The sequence below is a fragment of the Lissotriton vulgaris genome (assembly GCF_964263255.1).
Source record: "Lissotriton vulgaris chromosome 5 unlocalized genomic scaffold, aLisVul1.2 SUPER_5_unloc_1, whole genome shotgun sequence".
Lineage (NCBI taxonomy): Eukaryota > Metazoa > Chordata > Amphibia > Caudata > Salamandridae > Lissotriton > Lissotriton vulgaris.
Window position 1 is genome coordinate 1628360 of NW_028240613.1, and position 24637 is coordinate 1652996.

The following is a 24637-nucleotide window of genomic DNA, read 5'->3' on the forward strand; positions in this document are numbered from 1 at the left end:
TCTGGGATTGATCAGGTGAACACTGACAGACATTCTGAGAGCAGCGGACTGGTCATTTGGCTCAACGTTTAAGAAGTATTATTTTAAGCCCGTTACACACATGGCATCAATGGGGGTGAGAAAGCTTAGAACAAGCGTAATCTGAGCCATCGGTCCAGATGTAGAATGAAAAATGTCCTAGCTAACATAAAGGGGCGATAATTATCCCACCCAGTAAGACTTTGTTCAGCTTCTTGCCCTGCCCTACTCTTTAACACTGAACTCTTCATTAAGTAAAGTATATTTTTTGGTTTACAAGTCTTCCTTCACCTAGGTTACCAGGGTGTATTTTTATCAATAGCAGACTTCAGATAATGTTTCACTTATGGCAATTGGTATTGTTATGGATTTCAGTTGGCAATATAGTTCATGGTTTGTACTTTTACAGGCGCTGATCAGAAACATGATTTTCAGTGAAGAAGATCTAACAACTTACTGTATCACATGAAGAAAGAGGAGTACTTTTCTTTGGAGATGTTGGTATATGTTGTCTGATGTACCTGACTGGCTGACCTTGTGAACTTTTGTGGGGACTCGTGGGAATTGAAGTTCTTGATATATATATATTTTTTTCCCCAAAACCTTTATTGCACTTTGTATAGTACACAGCGGAATGCCTACAACCCTGCGGGCCGGCCGCTATCAAAGGATCATTGCATAAAGTGTGTCCAGTAAGACGTATATGAAAACCATTGGTATTTGAAAGTCATAATGAAGCGTACTGAAACAATAAAAGTGCATGTTAAGTAATTATTCAATGCAGGAATTGAGGTTTTGTTGGAGCTTTTTCGTTTTTTTGAAAAACAACAAACACAGAACATCAACAGGTAGGAATGGCAATACGGTCTGGCATGAATCAGTGCATTTCGGTTACCAATGTCCCTTGTGGGCATGTAGATTCGGCTTCCCCAGTCAGTACAGGCATGCCTCTGCGTCCCGCTGACGCCCCCTCCCCCCTTGAATCCTCATTTCAGGTTCCAATAAGCTATCTCCCGCCATGATCAAGGCCTCCATCACACTCCTACCCTACGTCCAGATCACCCTTCCTCCCCCTCATCATCTGATTCCTCCAGATCATCCTCCCGTAAGGGCTCGCAGATGTCCCCTCTGTATTCGTTCCATCTCAGCCATATTTTATTCCATTTCCCCGGGCAGGCTCGGTTAGAGTACACTGCCCGTTCGGTTAACATCACACGATCCATGTTCAGACACCACTGGGATTTTGTTGGGAGGTCCACCGCCCCCCAGCGCTGCGCTATGTCCCGTTTCGCCACCATCAGCCCCGCCGTGACCCAGAGTTGCTCATAACGGGACAAGTCGGTGGGCTCCCAAATGTTCAGCAAGCACCTTCTTGGGTTGGGTAATAGGGACTGATTCAGTGTCTGGGAGAGTGTACGGAGTATTTGTTTCCAATATTCCTGGATCTTGGGGCATTCCCATATGGTGTGGAAGAACGTGCCCTCCTCCCCACACCCTCGCAGACAGTAGGGATGCGGCGCTCTGTGTATGCGGTGTAGCATTGCCCTTGTATAGTACACCCTGTGCAGGATCTTAAATTGCACCAATCGCATGCGCGCTGAGATGCCTACTTCCTTGGGGGACCCAAGTGCCTCGTTCCATTCGTGTTCATCCATGTCATCAATCTCCCCTTCCCATTTCTCTTTCAGGCGTGATGTGGGCTCGGGGGAGTTATTAAGCAATTTACGATAAGTGAGGGACGTCGCCCGCTCTAACATACAGTCTGTGAGTAAGCGATCCTCCAGGGGTGAGGAGTCTGGCAGTGGTGTGTCAGCTGGGATGACCGCGAGTAGGGCATGGCGGATCTGAATGTACCTATACAGTTCCCTGTCGTTGAGCTCATAGAGTTCTTTTAAGCGGGCAAAGGGGATCACCTCATTCCTCTCCCATAGATAGCCCACCGTAGAGATACCTATCGTGTCCCATTGTGTGAACCCTTTGGTGTTCCGCAGGTTACCCAGTGCGCGGGAGTCCCACAGTGGTGTCATCTTAGTGATCTTCCCTTTCCAGCCCAATGCTGCCGTCGCTGCGTGCCATATTTGCACTGTCAGTTTGGTGGGGCCGACCAGAGTCCGTATCTTGCGGCGATCGTACAGTGGACCCATCAGACCTTCCGCGCCCAACTGCACCCTGTCTGAGTGGAACGCCGGTTCATTGTGTGGTGCGTGGATCCATTGATTAACAGGTTTGAGGTGGGTTGCCCAGTAATACAATTTTAGGTCCCGTAGCGCAATTCCTCCGCTATACCAGTCCCTGCACAACTTGGATTGTGCCACTCGTGCCGGAAGGGCGCCCCACAGTAGGTTGGAGACCAGTGCTGCCACCTTCTGAAAAAACTTGGGAGGCACCGGGTAGGGTGAATTCTCGAGGATATATAGGAAGCGCGGTAGCGCCATCATCTTGTAAAGGGCCGCCCGACCTAGGAGTGTTAGCGGCAGGCCGGACCAGAACTCAACATCGCGTTTGAGCCTCTCTAAGGGCGGTTTCAGATTTTTGTCTGTGAACTCTGTCAAGTCTTTAGTAACGTGTATGCCTAGGTATTTGAAGGACGATCCCGCCAGTCGTAGTGGACAAGTATCGTCTAGATTCGGAGCCGGTCCTCGTAAAACGTATAACTCCGACTTGGACCAGTTCAGCGTGTAGCCGGAGATCCTGCCGTACACGTCGCAAATGCGTAATAGGGCCGGTATACCCTCCTCGGGTTCTGTGAGATATAGTAGCATGTCATCTGCGTATAGAGACAGGCGGTCCTCCCAACCCCCGGTCCCCGGTATACCCTTGAGGAGGGGAGAGGCTCTTATGAGTGTCGCCAGTGGCTCCAGCGAGATGGCAAACAGTAGCGGTGACAGAGGGCAACCCTGTCGCGTGGCCCTTCCCAGCGGAAAAGTGCGCGAAATATGGCCATTCGCCACTACGTGGGCCACCGGGGCCGTGTACAGCAGTCTGACCCACGCCAGAAAGCGAGGCCCAAACCCCATACGCCTCAACGTTTCAAAAAGGTACTCCCACTTCACCAGGTCAAATGCCATTCTGGCATCGAGCACCAGAATCACCGCCGGCTCTAGGATAGTTTCAGATCTAGCCAGAACACCATGTAGTCGCCGCAAATTCAGAGCTGTGTTCCTGTGCGGCATAAACCCAGACTGATCCGGGTGTATAATCGAGGACAGATGGGGTAGGATCCGCTGCGCCAGGAGTTTGGCCAGGATCTTCACTTCCGCGTTCAAGAGGGAAATGGGTCGATATGAGGAGCAATCCTCCGGTGGCTTGCCCGGTTTGGGGATTGTCACAATAGTCGCCACACGCTGATCTAGCGGAAGGGAGCCCCCCTCCAGACAATCCTTGAACATCCCCAACAAGTGTGTGCTGAGGGTGTCTGGCATCTTCTGATACCATTCTACCGGTATCCCGTTCGGTCCCGAGGCCTTGCCCGGGTTCAGTGCCGCTATGGCCCTCTGGATTTCGTCAGCTGTAATGTCTGCCTCCAATTCGCTCGACGCCTCTGAAGATAGGGTCTGGACCTCAATTGGTGCCAGGAGTGCCCTGGCATCCTCAGGTGTAATCTGGCGTGTTGGGGTGTACACTCGCTCAAAATAGGTCGCGAGTAGACGCGGGATGTAGACGCTGGATCCCCCTGGAGCTGCCCTCACGCTTGTCGAGCCATGCCAGCATCTTCCCCGCCTTGTCCCCTACTTCGTAGACCCTGTTCTGAGTGTCGGCGATGTGTCCCTTGACCACCAACCGTAGGTGGTCATTGTAGAGCTGTTGCTGGAGAGTGAGTGCGTGTAGGGTAGAGGGAGAGGGGTGGTATTCATGAGCCTCGGTCCGTTCCTGCAAAGCGATCTCCAGGTCGGCCAGTTCTTGAGACTGCTGCCTCTTGTGTCCGGTAATAGTGTTAATGGCTTGCCCCGCAGAACAGTTTTGTAGGCCTCCTAAAGTGTCGCCTGGGAGCGCACCGATTGTGTGTTTTCGAGGAAGTAGTGTTTTGTGGCGTGCTTGAGTGCCTTGCGTACCTGTGGAACCTTAAGATAAGACGCGTGTAGGGGGTAAATGCGCCGACGTGCTCTCGTCTGTAGGGAAAGTGTCAGTGTGAGCGGTGAGTGGTCGGAAATACCTCGGGGGTGAATCACCGAGGTGTCCACATAGCAAAGAGCCTCCCCTAGGGACAGGAAGTAATCTATGCGAGACAGGCTACCGTGCACCGTGGAGTGAAAGGTGTACTGCTGCGTGCCCGGGTGTAGGTGTCTCCAAATGTCTGACAGGCCCATGGCCGTGGTGAATCGCCGGAAATATGTTTCCCCCCCGTCGGGTTCGGAGCGGGGTATTTATCCAGTTGTGGGTCTAAAACAGCATTGAAGTCCCCCCCCAGAATGATCTCTCCTTCGGGGAGAGTTAAGAGGAAGTCCCCTAGTCTCGGGAGGTGGACTGAGTGCAAAGCCGGTGGGACATATACTGACACTAGGTTGAAGAGTTTCCCCTCCCATTGTCCCTGCAAAGCCGCGAAGCAGCCCTGGTCGTCAGTTTTTGTGGACAGGGGCAGGAATCGTGAGTTCTTCTGTACGAGAACGCCGGACCCCCTGGAGCCGGACGTGAAGGCAGAGTGAGCCCACATTTTGTAACCTCGCCTATCTAAGGCCTTAGTAGCTCCCCCCATCAGGTGCGTTTCTTGCAGTAGGGCCACAGTAGGCCGCAGGCGCTTAATAGCAGTTAAAACTAATCCCCGCTTTACCTTATCCCCCAGGCCTCTCACATTCCAGGACATCAAGGTCAGTGGCGGGCATGGTGCAGTCGTGGGGTTTAGTCCCCCCGCTTGTACAGTATTATTAGCCATCGGGGAGTATGGGACACATACTGTAGCGCCCCAGAGACGAGACTGGGCTGTCGGCTGCGTCGTCGCGCAGCGAGGCGGTCAGAATCCTCATGGGGGCATAGTGTCACTGTCTGTTCTCAACAATGTCTCCCGAATTCCAGAAGCCCTGAAACAGTGTCCGCGACCACTTGTGCACATTCCTAACAAAAACCGTTCAAAACATTTCCCCCTCCCTGCCCCCCTGCTTAACGGACCTTCAACTGCCCGCCACCCCAACTGAGCAGAGTGCTTTACCCTTCCCAAAACCAAAGTACTTGCGTGTAAGGGGGAGAGCACCTCCCCGGGTTGGCGGCCCCCCTGTAGGCTCTTGGGGTTGCCATGCCAGAGTCAACGTGCAGCTGTGAAATACAAAGTTAGGCCGGTGATTGGTGAGCTCGGTCAGTTCAGTGGCCTTCGCCGGAATCACTCCTTTTCGCCTCCCCCTTCAAAGCCATGGGAAGGTGAGCGTTCTGCGCCCTCCACACGCCCTGACGCCTGCGAGCCATTCCTGCTGCCTCCTCTGCGATCCGACTCCGGTCTGTTCATTTTGCGCTGCCGTCCAACGGTGTGCCAGCCCTCCAGCCAGTCTCGCGCCGTGTCGGGAGAATCGAAAAACCATACTTTTTTGTCCGCCACCACCCTTAGCCTGGCCGGGAAGATCATTGAGTAGGGTAGCTCTTTCTCCCGTAGGGTTTTCTTAACTTCCAGGAACGTTCTCCTCTTTCTCGACACCTCCGCCGTATAGTCCGGGAAGAAAGCTACCTTGGAGTTCTGGATTTGAATGGCCGGCGCCACTCTTGCAGCCTGCAAAATGGCGTCTCTGTCCCGGAAAATGAACAACCTCGCCAGTATTGGACGCGGCGGGCCTCCGGTCTTGGGTTTCCCTCCCGGTACACGGTGGGCTCTTTCGACCGAGAAAAAGTTCGATAGGCCTTTAGGCTGGAGTCGAGACTTCACCAGTTCTTCCACATATAGGTCTAGGGCCCCCGTGTCCTCCGATTCCGGAACGCCTAGAATGCGGACATTATTGCGTCTTGAGCGACCTTCCTGGTCGTCCAGTTTGTCCCTGAGTAGTTTGTTGTCCGTTTGCAGGCGCTCCATAGCGATTTGCAGTTCGGACACATCTTCGATTAACGATTTCGTGACCACTTCGACTTGCTTGACCCGTTCGATTATCTTCTGCAGATCTGCCCTGATTAGGGTGACTTCGGTCGCCGTGGCCCCCACAGTCTCTTGTACTTGCGCCAGCGCCGCCAGGACATCGTCCAGTGTGGCTTCCTTCACCGCCTCGGCCTCCGCCATTTTCCCCCCAACAGTTTTGCGCTGGTCTTGCGAGGGCGAGCGTCTGTCGTACGCAAATTTATCCAGCTTAGCCTGGGTTGTTGTGTTCTTGGGGCCTCTGTGCGACATGGTGTGGTTCTTGTCGAGGCGGTGCAGTGATTTCCCCGGTCGTCTCCGCCAGGTAATGGCGGCGACGGACCGAGAGGACACGTCTCCTTCTGAGGCTCCGGCAGCGCTTCTCACGCCCGTAGATGGTCAACAGGTGATCGTGAAGTGGGCTCACGAGTTCTGGTCGCTGCGGAGAATGTTCGTGGGTCTTCGGAAGGAAGCAGCCGGTGAGCCGACACTACCGGTCCTTCGGCCCCGGCTTCAGGCCGCTTCCGGCTGGGTCGACCAAACTGTGGCTCCGCGGTCTCGTGGTTGCGTGTAGGCCCGGCTCCTCCTCCGTCGTCGGCCAGCGGCAATGGGCCGTTTCGGACTGTCGCCGCACCGGAAAGTTCTGGAGACGACCGCTGCATGGTCTCTGGGTCCGGTTCCCCCTTTGGAGCCGGAGTTGATCAGGATAAATGTGCGGATTGTTGCGGAAAGCCGCCTTTACCCGGTAGCCTCCCTAAGCAGCGGCCGCCATCGTTGGCTGCTAGCCACGCCCCTCGAAGTTCTTGATATTTAATGTTTCCGTTTGCTTCATGTTTGGCTGCTGAGCTATTAAAGAATAATGTATAAAGCATAATCATAGCTTCTGCTTCCTTAATAGAATTGAATCTTTCCTTCAAGTTAGCTAGCAAATTTTTCTCTATCATTGCATACGTCTCTTCTGGCTTTTACAATTAAGGGATGTACTGGAGCCCTATCACGAGTGGCTAACGAATTTAACCAACAGGAAGCAAAATTCTATGGCAGGACCGGAGGCTTCTGATTATGCTTTCTCATTTCTTTACTGCACAAACAGCAGCCAATGAAAGTAAAACTACAATGGTAAAAAACAACATTTCCCATGAGGCTTTGAACCACGCCTCCAATATTACAACCAATCACAGTAGTAACAAGCATATAAAGTATAGAGACACTAATCTGGCCTCCTCTTTCTTTGCTGCTCCGCAGCCCAGATAAGTGCTCTTTACTTTATATGCTTGTTCGATTGCATGACAGGCCTCATGTTTACAGATATCGCCCCTGGCGTGTTCGTTTTATTGCATCTACTTGTATTGTGTTTAATGGCATTGATTTTACTGTATTTGAGGTTTAGCGCTGTTGCGACTCTTTGATCTACGCCCTCAACGGCGTTCTTTTCCCTTCCCGACCTCGGAGCGGGGCTTCTCTGGCCCGCTCCGTGTCCCGCTAGTTTTGCTTGGAGCGCGTGCTGCGCCCGTAGGTCCCCGTTATGCCCCTGATTGCTGCTTGCGGCTGCTTTTAATCGCGGTCCGCGATTAGGGGGGACTTGGCCCCCCCCTCGGGGAAGGAGGCGCATGTCGGAGCCCGGCGGAGGCCCTGCGTGCGTCTTCAGGGGCTTGCGTGCGTCAATGTGCGCGCGCAGCCCGACACTAGTGCCGATAAGACGCTCTGCCCCCGGCTGAAGTGGGGAATCACGCAGTTTGGCCAGGAGCCGAGGGGCCGCTTTTGACACTAAAAATGCAGCGTTTTCACTCCCAAGTTACATCGGAGGTATCGGACATTAACCACTTTCTTCCCTGTGACTGAGGAAGTGGGGCAATTTTTGGAAATCCTTCTCTGAGCTAGATGAGAGTTACTTCCCTCCATTAGTCCTAGAATTGGACTTTATACGCCCGATTCTTACTTGGTATTTCCGGCTCCTGCGCCTGGCACTTCCCCTGATCGACGCCCTCGCCTGGGCTGGCAATTGTGCTTCCCTCTGGGGATTTAGAGTGGAATTTGACAATTCCTTGTGAATATGGCAGATACAGAGTACTGCGAAGAGGAGGGTACTGCGTGTGACTACCAGGGCAATGATGAGTATTACGAAGAGGAGTCTTTGGAGGATATTATTGACAAAAAGCTGGACGCTAAATTTGATAAAGCCCTTTCCTCGGCCCTGCTTCCTTTAGCCAAGAAATTGGAGCTGTTAGACCCTGGTGAGCTTCTCCCTCTTCCTAACCAAGACCATTCCCGCCCCCCCCCTCCCCCCCCCCAAGAAGGAGGCTTTTGACCCGGCCTGGCCCCACGCCCAGTCCTATGATAAGCTCCAAAGAGTCTTCTGCTGGTGGCAAGGCCTTACCGTCCCGTCGCCTCCCCCCCTCCCCCCAAATGATACCACTACTGATACTTATACTGATACGGATTCCTCGGATGCTGCTCTTCGCAAGAGCACTAAGAAACGTAAGCATGCCTCTCCTCCTATCAACCCTTCGCCCTTCTCCTTTGACCCTTCGGACATTGTACACCCTAGGTCCTCTGATTGGGTCCCTCCCCCTGCTGTGGCGGAATACCTGGAAACTCACCTCCGTAAAGGTTTTGATAAAGAGGTGAGAGCACGCCTTAAGTCCGAGTGTCCCCGTCCCGATTTGGCCCACATGGTGGCCGTCACCCCCGACATTGACACTTCCATGACCACTTTCCTCAAGAAATATTAAAAAAGACCCTAAGAAAGGGATTGATCGCGCGCTCAGAGCGTGCGAAGATAAGGTCCTTGACCTTTCTGGGCCGTTGGCCAAGATCCTGGAACTAGCCGTTCAAGCTCAAGAGACAGGGGATGCCATTCATCCTGAGGTCCTAGCGGGTTGGGCGCAACGTGCCATCTGCATGCTGGGGAACGCCAACTGCGCTTTAGCTTCTGAAAGACGGAAATCAGTCCTGCTCCGGATTGACCCTCAGTTGGTAGAGTTGGCTTCTTCAGAGCCGGGTCCTTTGGCGGAAGGACAGTTGTTTGGGGACAACTTTGTGAAAGATATTGCGAAATTTGTTAATACCTTTGCGTCCCTTGATAAATCTCAAGCCTCCTTGAAGAGGGTGCTGCACCAGGTCTCTAATAGGGCCGGATGTGGCAGAGGACGCTCGACCGGCCGCTATTCTCAAAGGGGATACGCACCTAGACGTGACAGAGGATACACCCAAGAGCCGGACCAGGCCGGTTTCTACCCGTCAAGATCCCGCGGCTTCAGAGGCCGCTATAATCGAGGTGTCAACAGAGGTTACAAGAGAACTTCGACAATCAGTCCTCTGGTAAGTCCCATGTGCCCCGTGGCTCCTTTAGGGGGCAGGTTGCGTCACTTTGTGATGAATTGGACGAGTCTCACTTCAGATGCTTGGGTCCTACAGAACGCCCAGGGCTACCAGATAGAGATGTTAGAATGTCCACTACAGACCTTCCCCCCTCAGCCTCTCCTTTTTTCCCGTCTAGAACAGAGTTTTATCGACTCAGAGCTGGAAGAATTGTTAGCCAAAAGGGCTATTGCTGTAGGACCCTTCAATCCAGAAGGCTTCTGCAGCAACGTCTTCCTAGTACAGAAGAAAGGAGGCGGACAGCGCCTAGTATTAAATTTAAGAGACTCCAATCCCTATGTCACTTATCGCCACCTCAAGATGGAAGGTATCCATCTTTTACGAGATCTTCTGTTGGAGAACGACTGGATGGTCCGTTTAAACATAAAAGATGCCTATCTGACAGTCCCCATCTGCCCCCCTCATCAAAAGTACTTACAGTTCCCTTGGAAAGGGCAATGGTATCGTTACAGGGTGCTTCCCTTTGGTCTGTCCTCAGCCCCTTGGGTATTCACCAAGCTTCTCAAACCTGTGATCTCTCACCTCCGAGAGATGGGAGTGCGTTTCATTGTTTATCTAGACGACATGCTCATTCTAGCCCAAGATCGGTCCCTTCTTCTCACCCACTTAGAGTGGACGACGTCCCTGCTGCAGAATCTGGGGTTCGTTATCAATACCAAGAAATCGGTGATGATACCGAACCAGTAGATGGAATTCCTAGCTTTTCTGATAGGCTCCGTTTCAGCTCAACTACTCCTTCCCCTTCACAAGATCAGGTCCATCAAGAGGGAAATAAAATCCACTTTGACCAAGGAGAAGATTTCCTTGCGTATGCTGGCGAGGATTGTGGGCCTTCTGGCCTCGTCAATCCAAGCCATTTTCCCGGGCCCCTTACATTAAAGGGCCCTACAGAGACTGAAAATCTTTTACTTACAGAGGAAATTTCATTACGATCACCTGATTCCTCTTTCCCCGAGGCCCGAGAGGAACTTCAGTGGTGGCTGAAAGACATGTCAGCCTGGAATGGCCGAGCCATCTTCGGCGCAGCCCCAGATGTGGTAGTCGAATCGGACGCCAGTCAATGGGGCTGGGGCGCTCGTTGTGGAGATTTTACCACAGGAGGACGGTGGTCAGCGGACAAACTCACACTACACAAACTGTCTAGAGTTGTTGGCAGGGTCCTTTGCCATCAGGTCTGTCTCACCGCTGAAGAGCAATTGTTGTATACTCCTTTGAATGGACAATGTCTCAGTGGTGAGATACATCAATACGTTAGGGGGGACGAAGTCCCGCATGCTGGTCCACATTGCGAAGGAATTTTGGCACTTTTGCCTGGATCGCAAGATCTCTGTGGTGGCAGAATACCTTCCGGGGAAATTCAATCAGGTGGTGGATTGGAATTCCCGTTTTCTTCGAGACTTCAGCGATTGGAGGCTTCACCCATTGCTGTTTGCTCAGATCATGACTATGCGAGGCCCCTGTCAGATAGACCTCTTTGCCTCTCGCCTCAATGCTCATCTTCCCCTGTTTTACATTTGGAGACCGAATCCGATGGCAATGGGAACGGACGCGTTCCTACACCATTGGGGGCAACTGAGGAATTATGCCTTTCCCCCGTTTGCTCTGATCCCGAGAATGGCGGCCTTTGTGCGCCGGCAGAGGGCGACAATAGTGTTGGTGACTCCGTTCTGGTCGACTCAGTCGTGGTTTCCCACACTGTTGGAGTAATCTGTGGACCTTCCCTTCCGGGTCCCAGTTTTCCCGACGCTTCTGCAGGACCCAGTGGGATCTTGCCATCCCTTAGTCCTGCAGAATCAGTTGACCTTGATGGTGTGGATGCTCTCTGGAGACATGAATGCCTTGCAGGCCTTTCACGAGAAGCTTCCAGCTTTATGCAACAGGCGTGGGCTCCTTCCACCCGGAAATGATACTCTGCATCTTGGAAGAAGTGGGTGGGTTGGTGCCTTCCAAAACAGGTGGATCCCGTGGGATCAAATGTGACTGATGTGCTGAATTTTCTGTCTGAATGTGCAGCTTCAGGCCTGGCTTACAGGTCGGTTAATAATTTCAGGTCTGCTATTTCTGCTGGTCACGACCACATCGATGGTAAGCCTGTGGGGATGCATCCCTTGGTTTGTAAGTTACTTAAAGGAGTTTGTGTGGCCAACCCTCCTCGGCCCAGGTATTCCACGCTTTGGGATGTTACACAAGATCTTAATCTGTTGGAAACCTGGCCCGATAATGGTGATTTATCCTTAAAACAGCTCTCTGCCAAGCTTACTATGTTACTGTGTCTCATTTCATGTCGCAGAGTTTCAGATGTTAGAGCCTTAGACTTGGCTGGTAGGATGTTTTCTCCACAAGGTGTCTCCTTTGTTATTACACAACAAACTAAGACCATGTCACGCTCAGTGGAATACCCAGCTTTTCCTCATAACAGCAAATTATGTGTGTTGCAGTGTCTCAAATGCTATGATGAGCGTACTATTGCACACAGGGCTGATCCCTTAGGCCAGTTGCTAATCTCTGTTCAGAAACCCTTCAAACCAGTCGCTGCGGCTACTTTAGCCAGATGGGTTCGATGGATTATGTCAGAGGCTGGCATCGATATCTCTGTGTATGGTGCTCATTCAGCTAGAGGTGCAATGGCTTCTAAAGCCTATTTATTAGGTTCCCGCTTAGAGGACATCCAAAAAGCGGCTGATTGGGCTTCTGATTCAATGTTTAAAGTGTTTTATTATAAACCTATTCCTCATGTTTCTGATGCTGTGATTGATGAGCTTTGAACCAGCATAATCAGAAGCCTCCGGTCCTGCCATAGAATACACAATTTTCTAGCTATCGCGACAAGAATTTTAGATTCTATTAAGGACACGGAGGCGAGGATTATCCAACCCGTTGGGACAGTTATATAACTGTAAAGTTGTTTGAAATGATGTTGTTTAACAACTTTGTACCCACCCTATGAAAAATGTAGTTGGTGGGCTCCTTTTCTCACACTTCTTTTTCTGTTTCAGGAAATGATTCCAACAAGAGTTGATTGCCTTCTTTGGATTGTGCTGGTGTCCCTTCCTGGCGGAAGATAATTCCTTTGTGGTTATGGCTTGTTCTCCGTTGAGAATTCCTAAAGGAACTGTTTTCTCTCCGTTGAGAGTTCAAGACTTGGTTTATTAGGACAAGACTGTTCGCGCAAAGAAAGAGGAGGCCAGATTAGTGTCTCTATACTTTATATGCTTGTTACTACTGTGATTGGTTGTAATATTGGAGGTGTGGTTTTAAAGCCTCATGGGAAATGTTTTTTACCATTGTAGTTTTACTTTCATTGGCTGCTGTTTGTGCAGTAAAGAAATGAGAAAGCATAATCCTCACCTCCGTGTCCTTAATAGAATCTAAAATTCTTGTCACGATAGCTAGAAAATGTTGTATTATCCATGGAAGTGTTGTGGAAGAGGCCCATACCCAAGCTAGACCACTTCCTAAATTCCGGCGCCCGAATCTCTTGGGAAAGAATACAAACACTCCCTATAAGCAGTGGTGGGCTGGACAATCAAACACAAAATAGCACTCCTGGGCATATCAGATTGGGTGGAAGGCAGATGATAGAGACGCATCCGAATGGGCAGCCTAATAGCCAAAATACATACTTTATGATACTGGAGATCAAGTGCCCACACCTAGAAGAGATTTATAAAGCTAGGTGAAACCACAAAGGCACAGTCAGATCTTGGCAGCTTGGTGGGTTCACTTCCATGACTTTGCTTTCTAAACATCGATGCCCTACTTCTTTCTGGCCCCATCTCTTTCCATTTCCTAACACCCTTTCCCTCATGTTCCCTTGTGTCTTCCATATGACATGCAGTGAATGACATGAAAAGATCTAGTCTAAACTTAGCAGACTTCCTTATGAAATATTGAAATGCTTGAACAGGTGTTAAATTAGGGTTCTGTGAAGATGTACATGGTCCTGGGGCAACATCTAAACAGAATTGGCTTCACACACCCAATATACCTCTGTACAGATGAGACTGACTCAATAATCTGGCTGTATTTACAGCCAATGTCTATTGTCAAACAAATATCCTTTATAACTTTAAGTGCTGAAAAAATCTTTGGAAATAAACAAAACAGTGAAGAATAAATGACTTGGGAAAGAGTGCTGTAACAAATGGTGAAAGTAGTATAGGGAACGTTTTAATAGTTTGGGACAGCTCAACTGTTTCATTTTTGTTACCTTATTATGTGGAGGGATACAAAATAATACCCGAGAGGATTAATTTCAAGTGTTTGAAGACAATAAGTTCACAATTTAGGGGAGTACCTCTGGGTGGGGCACGTTATGGGGTGGATTCTTCTGATTATACAACACAGTGTGATGCAGCAACATACATGACAGCTTATTTATGTTAATGAATGGAACGAACTAAAAAATGACAAAAACTTTCAGAATCCTTGAGAAAAACTATTTTGGAAGCCCTTGCAATAAAAAGGACATAGCAAATATGAGCAATTGCATAGCATTTCGAACACGGTTAGTTAATTAAATCAGGGTACATGCTTTGGTCACTACTGTGCAGAAATAGTTTTTGAGAAGTGGAGCATAAAAGCACAAACAGGTTAATGACTAGAGAGGAGTACAAAACGCCTTAAATTACAGCAAGTGTTAAGGTTAAGTTTATAATTATGTTCCCTTTCGACATTTGGATGTGACTGAGTGAAACAAACAGTTGTAGGCAACATTATGAACCCCATATCCTTTCCAAAAAACATAAGTGCAGGGCGTCAAAGTTTCATTAAGGCAGTCCACCATTTGCGTCCAGGAATGCAGGGTTGCCAAATACTAAAACTGCCTAATTTTCATTTCACTTCATTTTTCTTTCTTCCACGTCCTTTAAGTTCCTGTCTCTTCACCGCACTCTTGTAGGTGTTTTTCAATCCCTGATCCCTCTTTTTGTGACCGTTTTGCTCCCTTTCTCTTCACCCTCCTCTCTCTCTCTCTTGCTATGGGTCAAAGTCTGAAGATGAAAAGTAAATCTCGGTCCTCGAATACAAGTCCCAGTGATCCAACCCTGCTATTACTGGCACATTAAGCACTGCGCCTAAACAAACTCTTTAAGAACCTGATAAAACAGACACTTCTGCTTTGTAAAGCAAGAGCAAGATTGCCAAAGTATGCATTAGAATTGGAGAATGTGGCCTCTCAGGCCTAAAATCATCAAGTCATGCACCTACTTACATACCTTTGACGTGCTATGGCCAAACTAGTATTTATTTACATACAGGCACAGGTCTATCTTAAATGGTGATTCATGCCATCTGTCCCTAGCTGGTACTAGATATCTATGGACTAAAACTTTCTAGCAGTAACCTCATGCCATTGGCTCCAGTGGAATGAGAAGCGTGTATTTGCCTACCTGATTTAACTTCACATTCGAATATTATATATACATGTTCTAAGAGTGACAGGTTTGTATTAGGAGTTCATACCTTTGTTCTTTCTGTAGAAAACATCTGGTAGCCTATTAGCACGTTTTAGATAGAAGAAAGATGCCACAGAGAGTATTAGGAAGAGACTGATGAAAAGGGTGCCTAGAAGAAGAGACACGGCCACCTCAGGGCTTCCTGTGCAGAAGAGAAATAACATATGAATTCATCAGTCAGAGTTACTAAACGTAAGTAATAACGAATGTTGTGCATAGAAGAAACAACAAAACATCTCTGGCAGGAGAAAATACTTGACATCACCCATATGAGGGAAATACACCATGTGTGTCGACAGGATAGCAATAGTGCATACACATGGTAAAACTGTTAATATTGATGGAATCAATGCCAATGTTTATGATAAGGAACAAACCCGCATCACTATTACCAAAATGGCCCGTCATGAACTCTCCATCAAACTCGACTCAGAATTACGTAATCAGGCAGGCTCTGAGACCTAGGCCTGAGGTTACTGATTGACAGGTCACAGGTGGGGTGGCACATAGCCAGAAGACACATGTGCAAACAGGAAACTTGGGTCAATCCCCCAGATAAGCACAGCAACACAACAAAGGTCCAAGGAGATTGGCCCCTGTTGGAACTGGGGTCACCAGTCCCAGAGGGTAGCATGGCACGAGCGGGTAGGCATCCGAAAGCTTATGTGTAAAGCGACCATACAGCACACGCAACCACTGAGTCAGAAACATGAGAACGCAATTAGGGAAACCACTCCAGTCTGTTTGTGTAAAAACTCAAGTTAACTTTATTAAGATAGAGCAGGATCAGGGTATTAGGAATTCATCATAAAATTAGCTTATTAGCTTTCCACTAAAATACATGTGTGAGAACACTTGGCAATAAATACTGGATGAATAAATAATAAATATTAGATGTTCCATAAATATTAAATATTGAATAAATACATTTTTTAGTATAACACAGGCCTGACCTATGCCTTGCTCCTGGTCAGCACCTGCATCAACTACATTAAGAAGTTATAACAGAAAGCATTTCAATAGATAACAGTAGATTTCTACTTTTTACTCCCCAACAAAGCTGAGCATTTCAGAACAGCAACATGTAAATAAATCACTGTATGCTTCTAGTAAATTTTGCACTACGTGGAAGAAAACATTTCATTTAACCAGCATTACCCATGTCATCAGGTAAGAATAAACCTTTCTTTTAACTAGGGTAAACTATCACAACACCTGAGACTGGTATAGCAGTGCGCTATCCCTATTAATCAGGAATAAACCTCTCCTCAAATGGGAGTAACCATCTCCTTATATACCTAGAGGTCTTTGGGAACCATTGCATTAGGCAGGAGTATGCATGACATATGACCCAGGAACCATGTAATTATGTAGTATAAACATTTCCTGAGGTAGCAACAGCATTCAGATAACAGTGCCTTAGGCAGAAATATACATATCCTACGTTTGGGGACAGAACATTTTAGTACCTAGCTGTAGGAGTTTCAGGAAACCTGGCACTAAGCTGGATTTAACATGTCATCTAATAGGCATAAACTGGTCATTTACTTGAATAGACATTTCCACTCCCATTAGGGTAGCCTTTCTCTGAGCAGAAATAAACATTTAATAATAGATCAACCATTTCATGACTCAGACCTGCACATTTAATTGGGCCTATGCAGAGCATTCCCCTAAATAAGGCAGTAATTACTAGGCCTATTGTAATATGTGCATTTCCTTAGGGCAATTCCAAAGTTACTACAGCCTTAACTCCTTATGCATTTCATTAGGAGCACAAACACTGCATTTCTCAGCAATAACATTTCCCAAAACGCAGGAATAAACAGTGCCTCAAATGAGGGTAAACCATTCAATTGGCAGGAGCGACCCCTTCCTTAACCAGGAATGACATTTCAGTGGATAAGGGTAACATTTCCTTTTTCAGTGCCTAACAGTTCAATAATCCCAAAATAAGTCAGGCTTCAAGCATTAGTGAACATTACCTGGGATAAAATAACCAGTACCTCAATTAGGAATCAATTTCTCATTAGAGGATTACTCCCATTCCAGTACTCAGCAGGCAAGGAGACCCATACATTGGTAGAAAATCTGCATTACATTAAATGTATGCACTTGGCCTGTGCACTTCACACATCTCCTGGGGCTACTGAGTATATGATATCTCCCCCCATGGCCTTTCTAATATAAGGGTCTCAATAGGCAATACAGCAGGGCTAGAAATAAACTCCTGGCACAGTTCAAAGGCCCAGTAGGCCTGTAGGCACTTTCTTTCCCCTCCCTTCCACCAAGTGATGCCCTCACGGTGTTTAGGGGTCCTGGTCCAGGCCAGGGGACTCTCCTGGGCTAGTTAGGGCCAACGTGGGCCAGTCACCAGTTTTCCCCAGGGAGGGGCGAATTAGGGGCCTTCCGGGGCCTTCCGCCCTCCTCCCTGGGGGTTTGCTGACTTCGCCGTTAATCTGGGCCAACGGGGCCCAACAACAATCTTCCCCGGGGGAGGGGCGAACCCGGGCCTTCCCCGGCCTTCCGGCCTCCTCCCCGGGGGTTACCTTTACCTCTTTGGCCACTCGCGGCAGTGTGCAGCCGGTTTGGAGGGCTCCGGTCCTCTGGTAGGCCTCACGCGGCCTGGGGACTCTCCCTCGGCACCTTCCGGTGGTTTGCGGCTAGTCAGGGGAGGCCCGCGCTTTTCCAGCGCTCTTCTCGGGGCCTCTCCACAGCTCCGATGTTGCTCCGGTCCTCGGGGGTCTCCTTCGTGGTCCCCGGCCAGGAACCAATCAGCAGCTGCTTAGAGAGGGGGCTCGCCTGCGACCGCCAATGCAACTCGGCTCGTAGGGCGTCCCAGCCCTTCTCCAATCACCAGCAATCCAGGGCGATGACACGGCAGGAGTCTCCCGCACCACGTGACGGGGGAGCGGCCGGCTTCGGCCTAGCGCAGCCTGACTGGAATCTACTGAAGGGGAATTCCTCTCACTCGTGGGCCGGGTGCGGCCCTCAGCGATACGGCGGCGGCCCTCTCTCGGCACCGGGGGCCGCCGGGGGCAAATAACGACGCCGGTCAGGGCAGCCTGGGCTGCGGCGGTGAGTGGGGGGGCAGATAGCGCTTCTAGGAGACAGCGCTCCTTGGCACACGCAGCACTGGACAAGTTGCCGGATACAGCGCTTCACAGGCTCGACAGGGGTCTCTGGCAGCACAGCGCTTCAGCTAGCGCCACACGGGGCGCAGACACAGTCCAGTCAGTAGCGCTCGAGGAGTACAGCGCCTCAGGGGCCCTTCAGCAGCTTTTACAGATCACAGTTTACAGCGCTGGAAAGCAGACAGCAAACTCACAGCGCTTCTTAGGTCATGTTAGTCTTCAGAACCTCAGCGCTTCTCACAGGTGCTCAGCAGGGGAGCGCTGGGTAGGCAGGGCAGGCACTCTTCAGGTAGATTATTTGAATGCGAGCAGTGCCAGCCGGACAAGTAGTTCAGGGTGCTAGCACTAGGGAATGAGAGCGCTAGCCAGCAGACAGTTCACTTAAGTTAGAATCAGATCCGCAGGTTCCACAGGTCAGCTCACACAGCAGTGGCAGGTTAGCGCAGGAACCCCAGGTGGCGTCAGGGGGCACAGGGAGCGACACAGCGCCAATACCTGGGTGGTTCTTCAAATGTCCTGTAGTGATTCAGTCTCTTCTTGGCGCCTTATGTTCCTTGCGCCTTTGTAAGTTTCTTGGTTACCGGTTCCTTGATTTCTTCTTGGCGCAGCTGTTTCTTGCGCCCTTGTAAATAGCAGTTGGTTTCTTGTTTCCTTTGGTTTCTTATTCCTTGAAGGGGGTTAAGTTGGTGGCTGGTGTTAGATCTCCTCAGCCAATCCCCTCAAGTGGTCCCTGGGGGTTCCCTGCCGCGGGGCTAGGTCAGTGGGGGGGGGGGGAACAGGATACCTCAACACTTGTAAAGCAGCACACTAGGCCCTGTCATTCCAGCATCATAAGACCCTGCCCTGACCCCCACTGCCTATCCTCCTGCGTAGGTACTTCCCCAGGTCTTCCCCTCAGCTTCTCTCCTCAGGAAAGTTCCCTCCCTTTCCTTTTATAGTGCCAGTTGACAGTTGGTAATGGCAGTTGGTGTCACCTCACCTGTTCCAGAAGGTTCCAGGAGGTGCTAGGTGGTTCCACCATTCTACCTATGGGCAGGCTGGCAGGCTAAGATGGATACATTGCCTGAGGGTTCCAGCCAGCCCCTGGCTACTAGAATGCGCCCGCTAAACCACGCTGCTGCAGCAGTGGTCTGTGGCAGCCATATTAGGTGTAGAAGGCACCTGCATTTTAACACTAGTTTTAAACTAAACAGGGCATTCTCCACCACCCAAGGCCTACACACTGTGGTTTCAATAGGGGCATCCTAAATTAACAGGGGATAAAAAGCGAAAAATTTCTGGGGAAAGGGCCAAGTCTCACAGCCCCAATATAGCATACATGGCCAGAGGGGTGCACGTAATCCACAAAAACAATAAAATCAGATGCCACATGAAGTAACACATTAGGAACACACAGGCAATCAGGACACAGCACACACAGTACAATCAATGATCATGTGCAAATCATGCCGGACATCTGGACATGCTACTCACTGGCCCCCATTGTGTCCATGGAAGGTCGCGGACCACCTGCATTTGTTATCAGGGGCCTTATTTAGGACTCCCCTGACAAGGATCACATTCTTTTATCAAAAAGGGATTTAAGGAAGTACTTTATGATGCCCAAAGTAATGTATAAAACCCTGTTTATTTTTTGTACTTTGACACAGTCCTCAGGCTTCCTTATGTAACTGTGCTCCGGGCCGAAGTGTTCATTAAACCAACTGTTCCTGTTTTGCCACACTCCTCATCTTTTGTTTTTTCAAGGAAAATGTATATTTGAGCAACATTTTGACGAGCCAAACTGGTACCTCGGACCAGAGTGCAGCCGAAAGAAAGGGAACCCGCCTGGAATTAATATTTGTGAAGCAAGAAAGGTAAGCGGACACCACAACTGATTGGATGTTCTGCAGAATCGGCGGGCAGAGGTCCATCCTGAAGCCGCCGTCAGTCGGTAACAGACTACATCTGATACTTAGTGCCAGCATTTGGCATATTGCAAAAAACACAGTTGATGGACAGAATGTAGAACAATGTCATACATTCACCCCAGTACAAGGATCTGGGCCTAAATCCCTCGTTTTTTTGCACTCCACACCACCCTGGGTTAGACACTGGCTATATGCAAATCAGACATGGCTTGGTAGTTCGGACTGGACTGTTCCCATGAGGCACAGGGTCAGAGCTGATTTGCATATAGCCAGTATCTAACCCATGGTGGTGTTGAGTGCAAAAAAACGATGGATTTAGGCCCAGATCCTTGTACTGGGGTGAATGTATGACATTGTTCTACATTCTGTCCATCAACTGTGTTTTTTGCAATTTTCACCCCGAGTGTGCTGGGTACACTCAGACGTGAGTCCCAGGCTCTCCACACCACTGGAGTCAAGCTATCCAGGCTGATGAAGGCTGATAGCCAGAAACCGGTCCTTGGATGCTTGATTCGGGTCTGGGAAAGACATGGCTTGGTAGTTCGGACTGGACTGTTCCCATGAGGCACAGGGTCAGAGCTGATTTGCATATAGCCAGTGTCTAACCCAGGGTGGAGTGGAGGGCAAAAAAACGATGGATTTAGGCCCAGATCCTTGTACTGGGGTGAATGTATGACATTGTTCTACATTCTGTCCATCAACTGTGTTTTTTGCAATTTTCACCCCGAGTGTGCTGGGTACACTCAGACGTGAGTCCCAGGCTCTCCACACCACTGGAGTCAAGCTATCCAGGCTGATGAAGGCTGATAGCCAGAAACCGGTCCTTGGATGCTTGATTCGGGTCTGGGAAAGACATGGCTTGGTAGTTCGGACTGGACTGTTCCCATGAGGCACAGGGTCAGAGCTGATTTGCATATAGCCAGTGTCTAACCCAGGGTGGTGTGGAGGGCAAAAAAACGATGGATTTAGGCCCAGATCCTTGTACTGGGGTGAATGTATGACATTGTTCTACATTCTGTCCATCAACTGTGTTTTTAGCATTTGGCATATGGCAAACCAGCAAGAATTTAACCTTAGCGCCCTGCCACTGAAAGAAATCTGGCATGTCATTTATATGTCCAAACTGAGTAGTTGCAAGGCAGCCACAGATGCATTTCCGTAGAGGTCACTTTTATTCAATAGTCAGCACACTAGTAAAGGTGAATATAGGCTGTCGCTTGGACCGCCACTGGCTGTGACACAGATGATACGCTTGTCCCCTGGGTGTGATACACGGTTGAGACCTCACTGCTTGAACATGGGCCCTTGGTGTGTAATAGAGGGCCGGCACCTCAATCTTAATTTTCAGTCTAAATGGGTTTTCTCCGTGCTACTGGTTTCTTAACACTATTAGTATCTGAAGCAAGTGGCAGGTGTTGTTTGCTTGGACCACTGGGGGTGACACAGATGGTACACTTGGCCCCCTGGGTGTTAAACAGGATGCAATTTGGACGTTAGGGAAAAAGATTTGGATCTGGGGGATCAGGTGTAGCTTGTGTTTGGCCAAATGGGGCATGTGGTTCTTTGAGTTACTACTCTTTTCCACAAAAAATATAATTTTCTTTGAACCGGAGCAGATATTGACAGACTATTAGTCCAGTGTACTGCGGAGGGCTTTTCGCTGGTCACAGGATAGCATGCGCTAGGAACAAGCCAAGGTATTTCTTTTTTACAGTCATTATTTTTTCTCTGTCAGCTTTTTTCCTATTATAGTATTGAAATTGATGCAAGGTATATTTGATGTTGTGGTGCTCGTAAATGAATGCAACTGTATTTTGTGTATTGTGTTTTGTCGATGTCTCAATGTGCTATTTCAAGGAGTTGCTATTTCTCACAATCACTATTTCATATCAAAGTAAAGTCTGCTATTTGCTGCCAAATTCCATAACGTTTTAACAATTGCAATTTCTTCTTGCTTGTGACCCTTCGTATACATTGCTATTTGTGTTTGTGAAAAGTTAATGTTGATGCATTTGTAAACTGCATTGAGGTCATACTATGTAGTTAGAACCAGCAATCCTTGTGTATATATATTCCCATGACCAGAGTACGATTTGAGACTTCCTAAAAGCAGAACATTCATTCATTTCAATCTTTATTTCGATCAATTTTAGATCATAAAAGATATACAAATACATATTCAATTTAAAATACAGATGATATCCACCCAACATCATTAAAAAACATTAAAATAGATAATATTAAAAGCATTTGCTATATATTACAGTTACATATCCTCTAAACACTTCATTTATACCAAATCTTGCTCAAGTTTGAGAAAACAGGTGCGGATGTGCCACATCGCAGTTAGAAATTTTGCTACCCCAAACACAATGGGAGGTGAAAGATCCGTTTTTAGAATCCTGTAAGTTGGGAGGTATCGGGTGAAGCCCAATTTTTTAAGAAGGGGGACAAGGCAGTATTTCCTGGGTCTTCGGTAAGCCTTACAGAAAAATGTAATGTGTAGATCATCTTCCAGATGGTGTGAGCATGACGGGCAATGCTCTTTTGATGGGGACTGGGCCCAGTGTTTGGTAAAATCCCTTATGGGAAGTGTGCCATATCGCCATTGCAAAAAAAAAAATTCTAGTAAGGACGGGAGAAATGCCATCTAACACACGTTCGAGTAGGTACGAGTCTTTGGACTTAATAAACAATTCTGTCAGGGACCCCTCCCGTATATTCCCCATTGTAACTGTTAGCTTCAGCTCATGAAAGTCTCTCACTAGGAGTTTGCGTGGAATCCTGGTGCATGTATTAGCTGGATCTAGCCATAGTTCTGGTCTACCTAATTTCTCACATGTTTGTTTGATGTATCTTAACCATGGGATTTGTCTTGATTTGGGTAGACAGAGAATCTCTTGGAGCTCATTCCTGTAGCTCATAAGTTCAGGCGTGCTCCAGATACGGCGCCAGAAGGTAATTGGTCTTAATCCCAGTTCCTCCGCAATAGGTCTTAGACCTAGGTAAAGTCTCAACGGGAGAAGCAGGGTGCTTGCGGGTAATGCCGCCAACTGCCTGATAAAATTATTTTCAGTGATCTTGAGGTTTTGAGCGGGAGAGTGACCCCACAATTCCCCTCCGTATAGAACTGCCCCTCTAGCCTGCATTTTATAAATTTCAAGGGCGGCGCTAAAAGGTTTATAGGTCGACCTGCTTGTCATCCTAGAAATACCACCCGTTAATTGGACCAATTTCATGTAGGCCATGGCCCGATGCGTGTCCCACGTCATATCCTGATTAATGGTTACGCCCAGGTATTCGAAGGTGAAAACCCTCTCTAATCTTGTTGAACCTATAGTAGGGTTGGGGCGTGTTGAGGGGGGGGGGTGTTGAGAATCATAAATTTGGTTTTAGACGCATTGATCTCAAGCCCCCGATCCACACAGAACGCTGAAAACCCATTCAGGACTCTTTGTATTCCCATTGGGGATTTGGACAGCGGCAGGGTGTCGTCCGCAAACATAATAGCGGGCACTCTGCTGCCGTTCAACTTGGGAGCATCAATGTCATCGATCCTGGTCAGGTGGGCAATTACCCTGTTGACAAAGAGGCAGAACAGCGAGCACACAAACCTGTCTCACCCCCCTGTCAACGGAGAACCTGTCGGAGAGTGCCCCATTTCTTCCGCACCTGACGCGTGCAAAATTTCCCTGGTGCAATCTTATCAAGCTAGTCAGGATGTCAACCGGGATGCCCAGCTCCAACAGTACAGTCCAAAGTCTATCTCTGGGTACTAAGTCAAAGGCGGCTCACAAGTCCACGAATACCGTGTACAAGCTGCCGCCCTCGATTACCGCAGTCTTCCAATACAGGAGGTTCAGGCGGAATATCTGGTCCATGGTGGAGACCCCTCTTCTGAATCCCGCCTGATAGGGACTAAGAATGGAGAATTCCTCTATCCAGTTTTGGAGGCAATCTAATATCAGCCTACCAAATAGCTGCTGGGATACATCTATGAGGCTAATAGGCCTGTAGTTGGCTGGGAGCAGAGGTGATCCATTCTTGAATATGGGAACAATCTCTGCGCCCAGCCCGCCAAGTACAGGGAACCTCCATACCCCTAAGGACAGCATTGACTATCAAGACCAAGTAGGGAGCCCATACGTCAGGCTCCTGCTTGAATAGGTCGCCCGGCAGGCCGTCTAGGCCGGGAGCTTTGCCTGTTGCCAACCCAGCGATGGCTGCACGGACTTCCGTCTCTGTGAAAGGATCCCCCTCCAGCAGAACAACCAGGGTGCATCTGTCCCTTAAAGTATCTTACTTATCATGGAGCCCCCACTAAAACACTTGCAAACTAGGTTCCCCACACAGGCAAAGAAATGTAATAAGTTTTGCCACGAATGGTACGCACACACTAACAAACCCACATTTATCAGGTCAAAGGAGGAAACCTTCGACACTAACACAATAGAACACATGAGGACACACATATAGGCCAAATATGTAGGACAGAGGAAAGGCAGGAGATAGGCACTATTAGAACTATGAGCCATCTTCAAGGAGGCCCAGACTGCTAATCCTATCCCACAGTCAGCAAGCAAGGTGTCCACACCTCCCCAGCCGCAAGGAGGTGCACTCCTCAATGCCAGCTATTCCGTATTAGGATACACTAACCCACCAGTCAAGGGTGCCAAATGATCCTATATCACACAAAAAAACTGTTCGGTCCAG

The 24637-nt window shown here is 48.9% G+C and overlaps 1 protein-coding gene across 1 annotated transcript in view; it reads right to left on the minus strand.

Moving 5' to 3' along the window:
• The window catches only part of C5H1orf159 (chromosome 5 C1orf159 homolog), a 283602-nt gene that overhangs the window by 40909 nt on the left and 218056 nt on the right, over nucleotides 1–24637 (minus strand). Inside the window, exon 6 of the mRNA XM_086947843.1 lies at nucleotides 14888–15022. Within this exon, the coding sequence (XP_086803969.1) occupies nucleotides 14888–15022 (135 nt within the window). The remainder of the gene's footprint in view (nucleotides 1–14887; nucleotides 15023–24637) is intronic.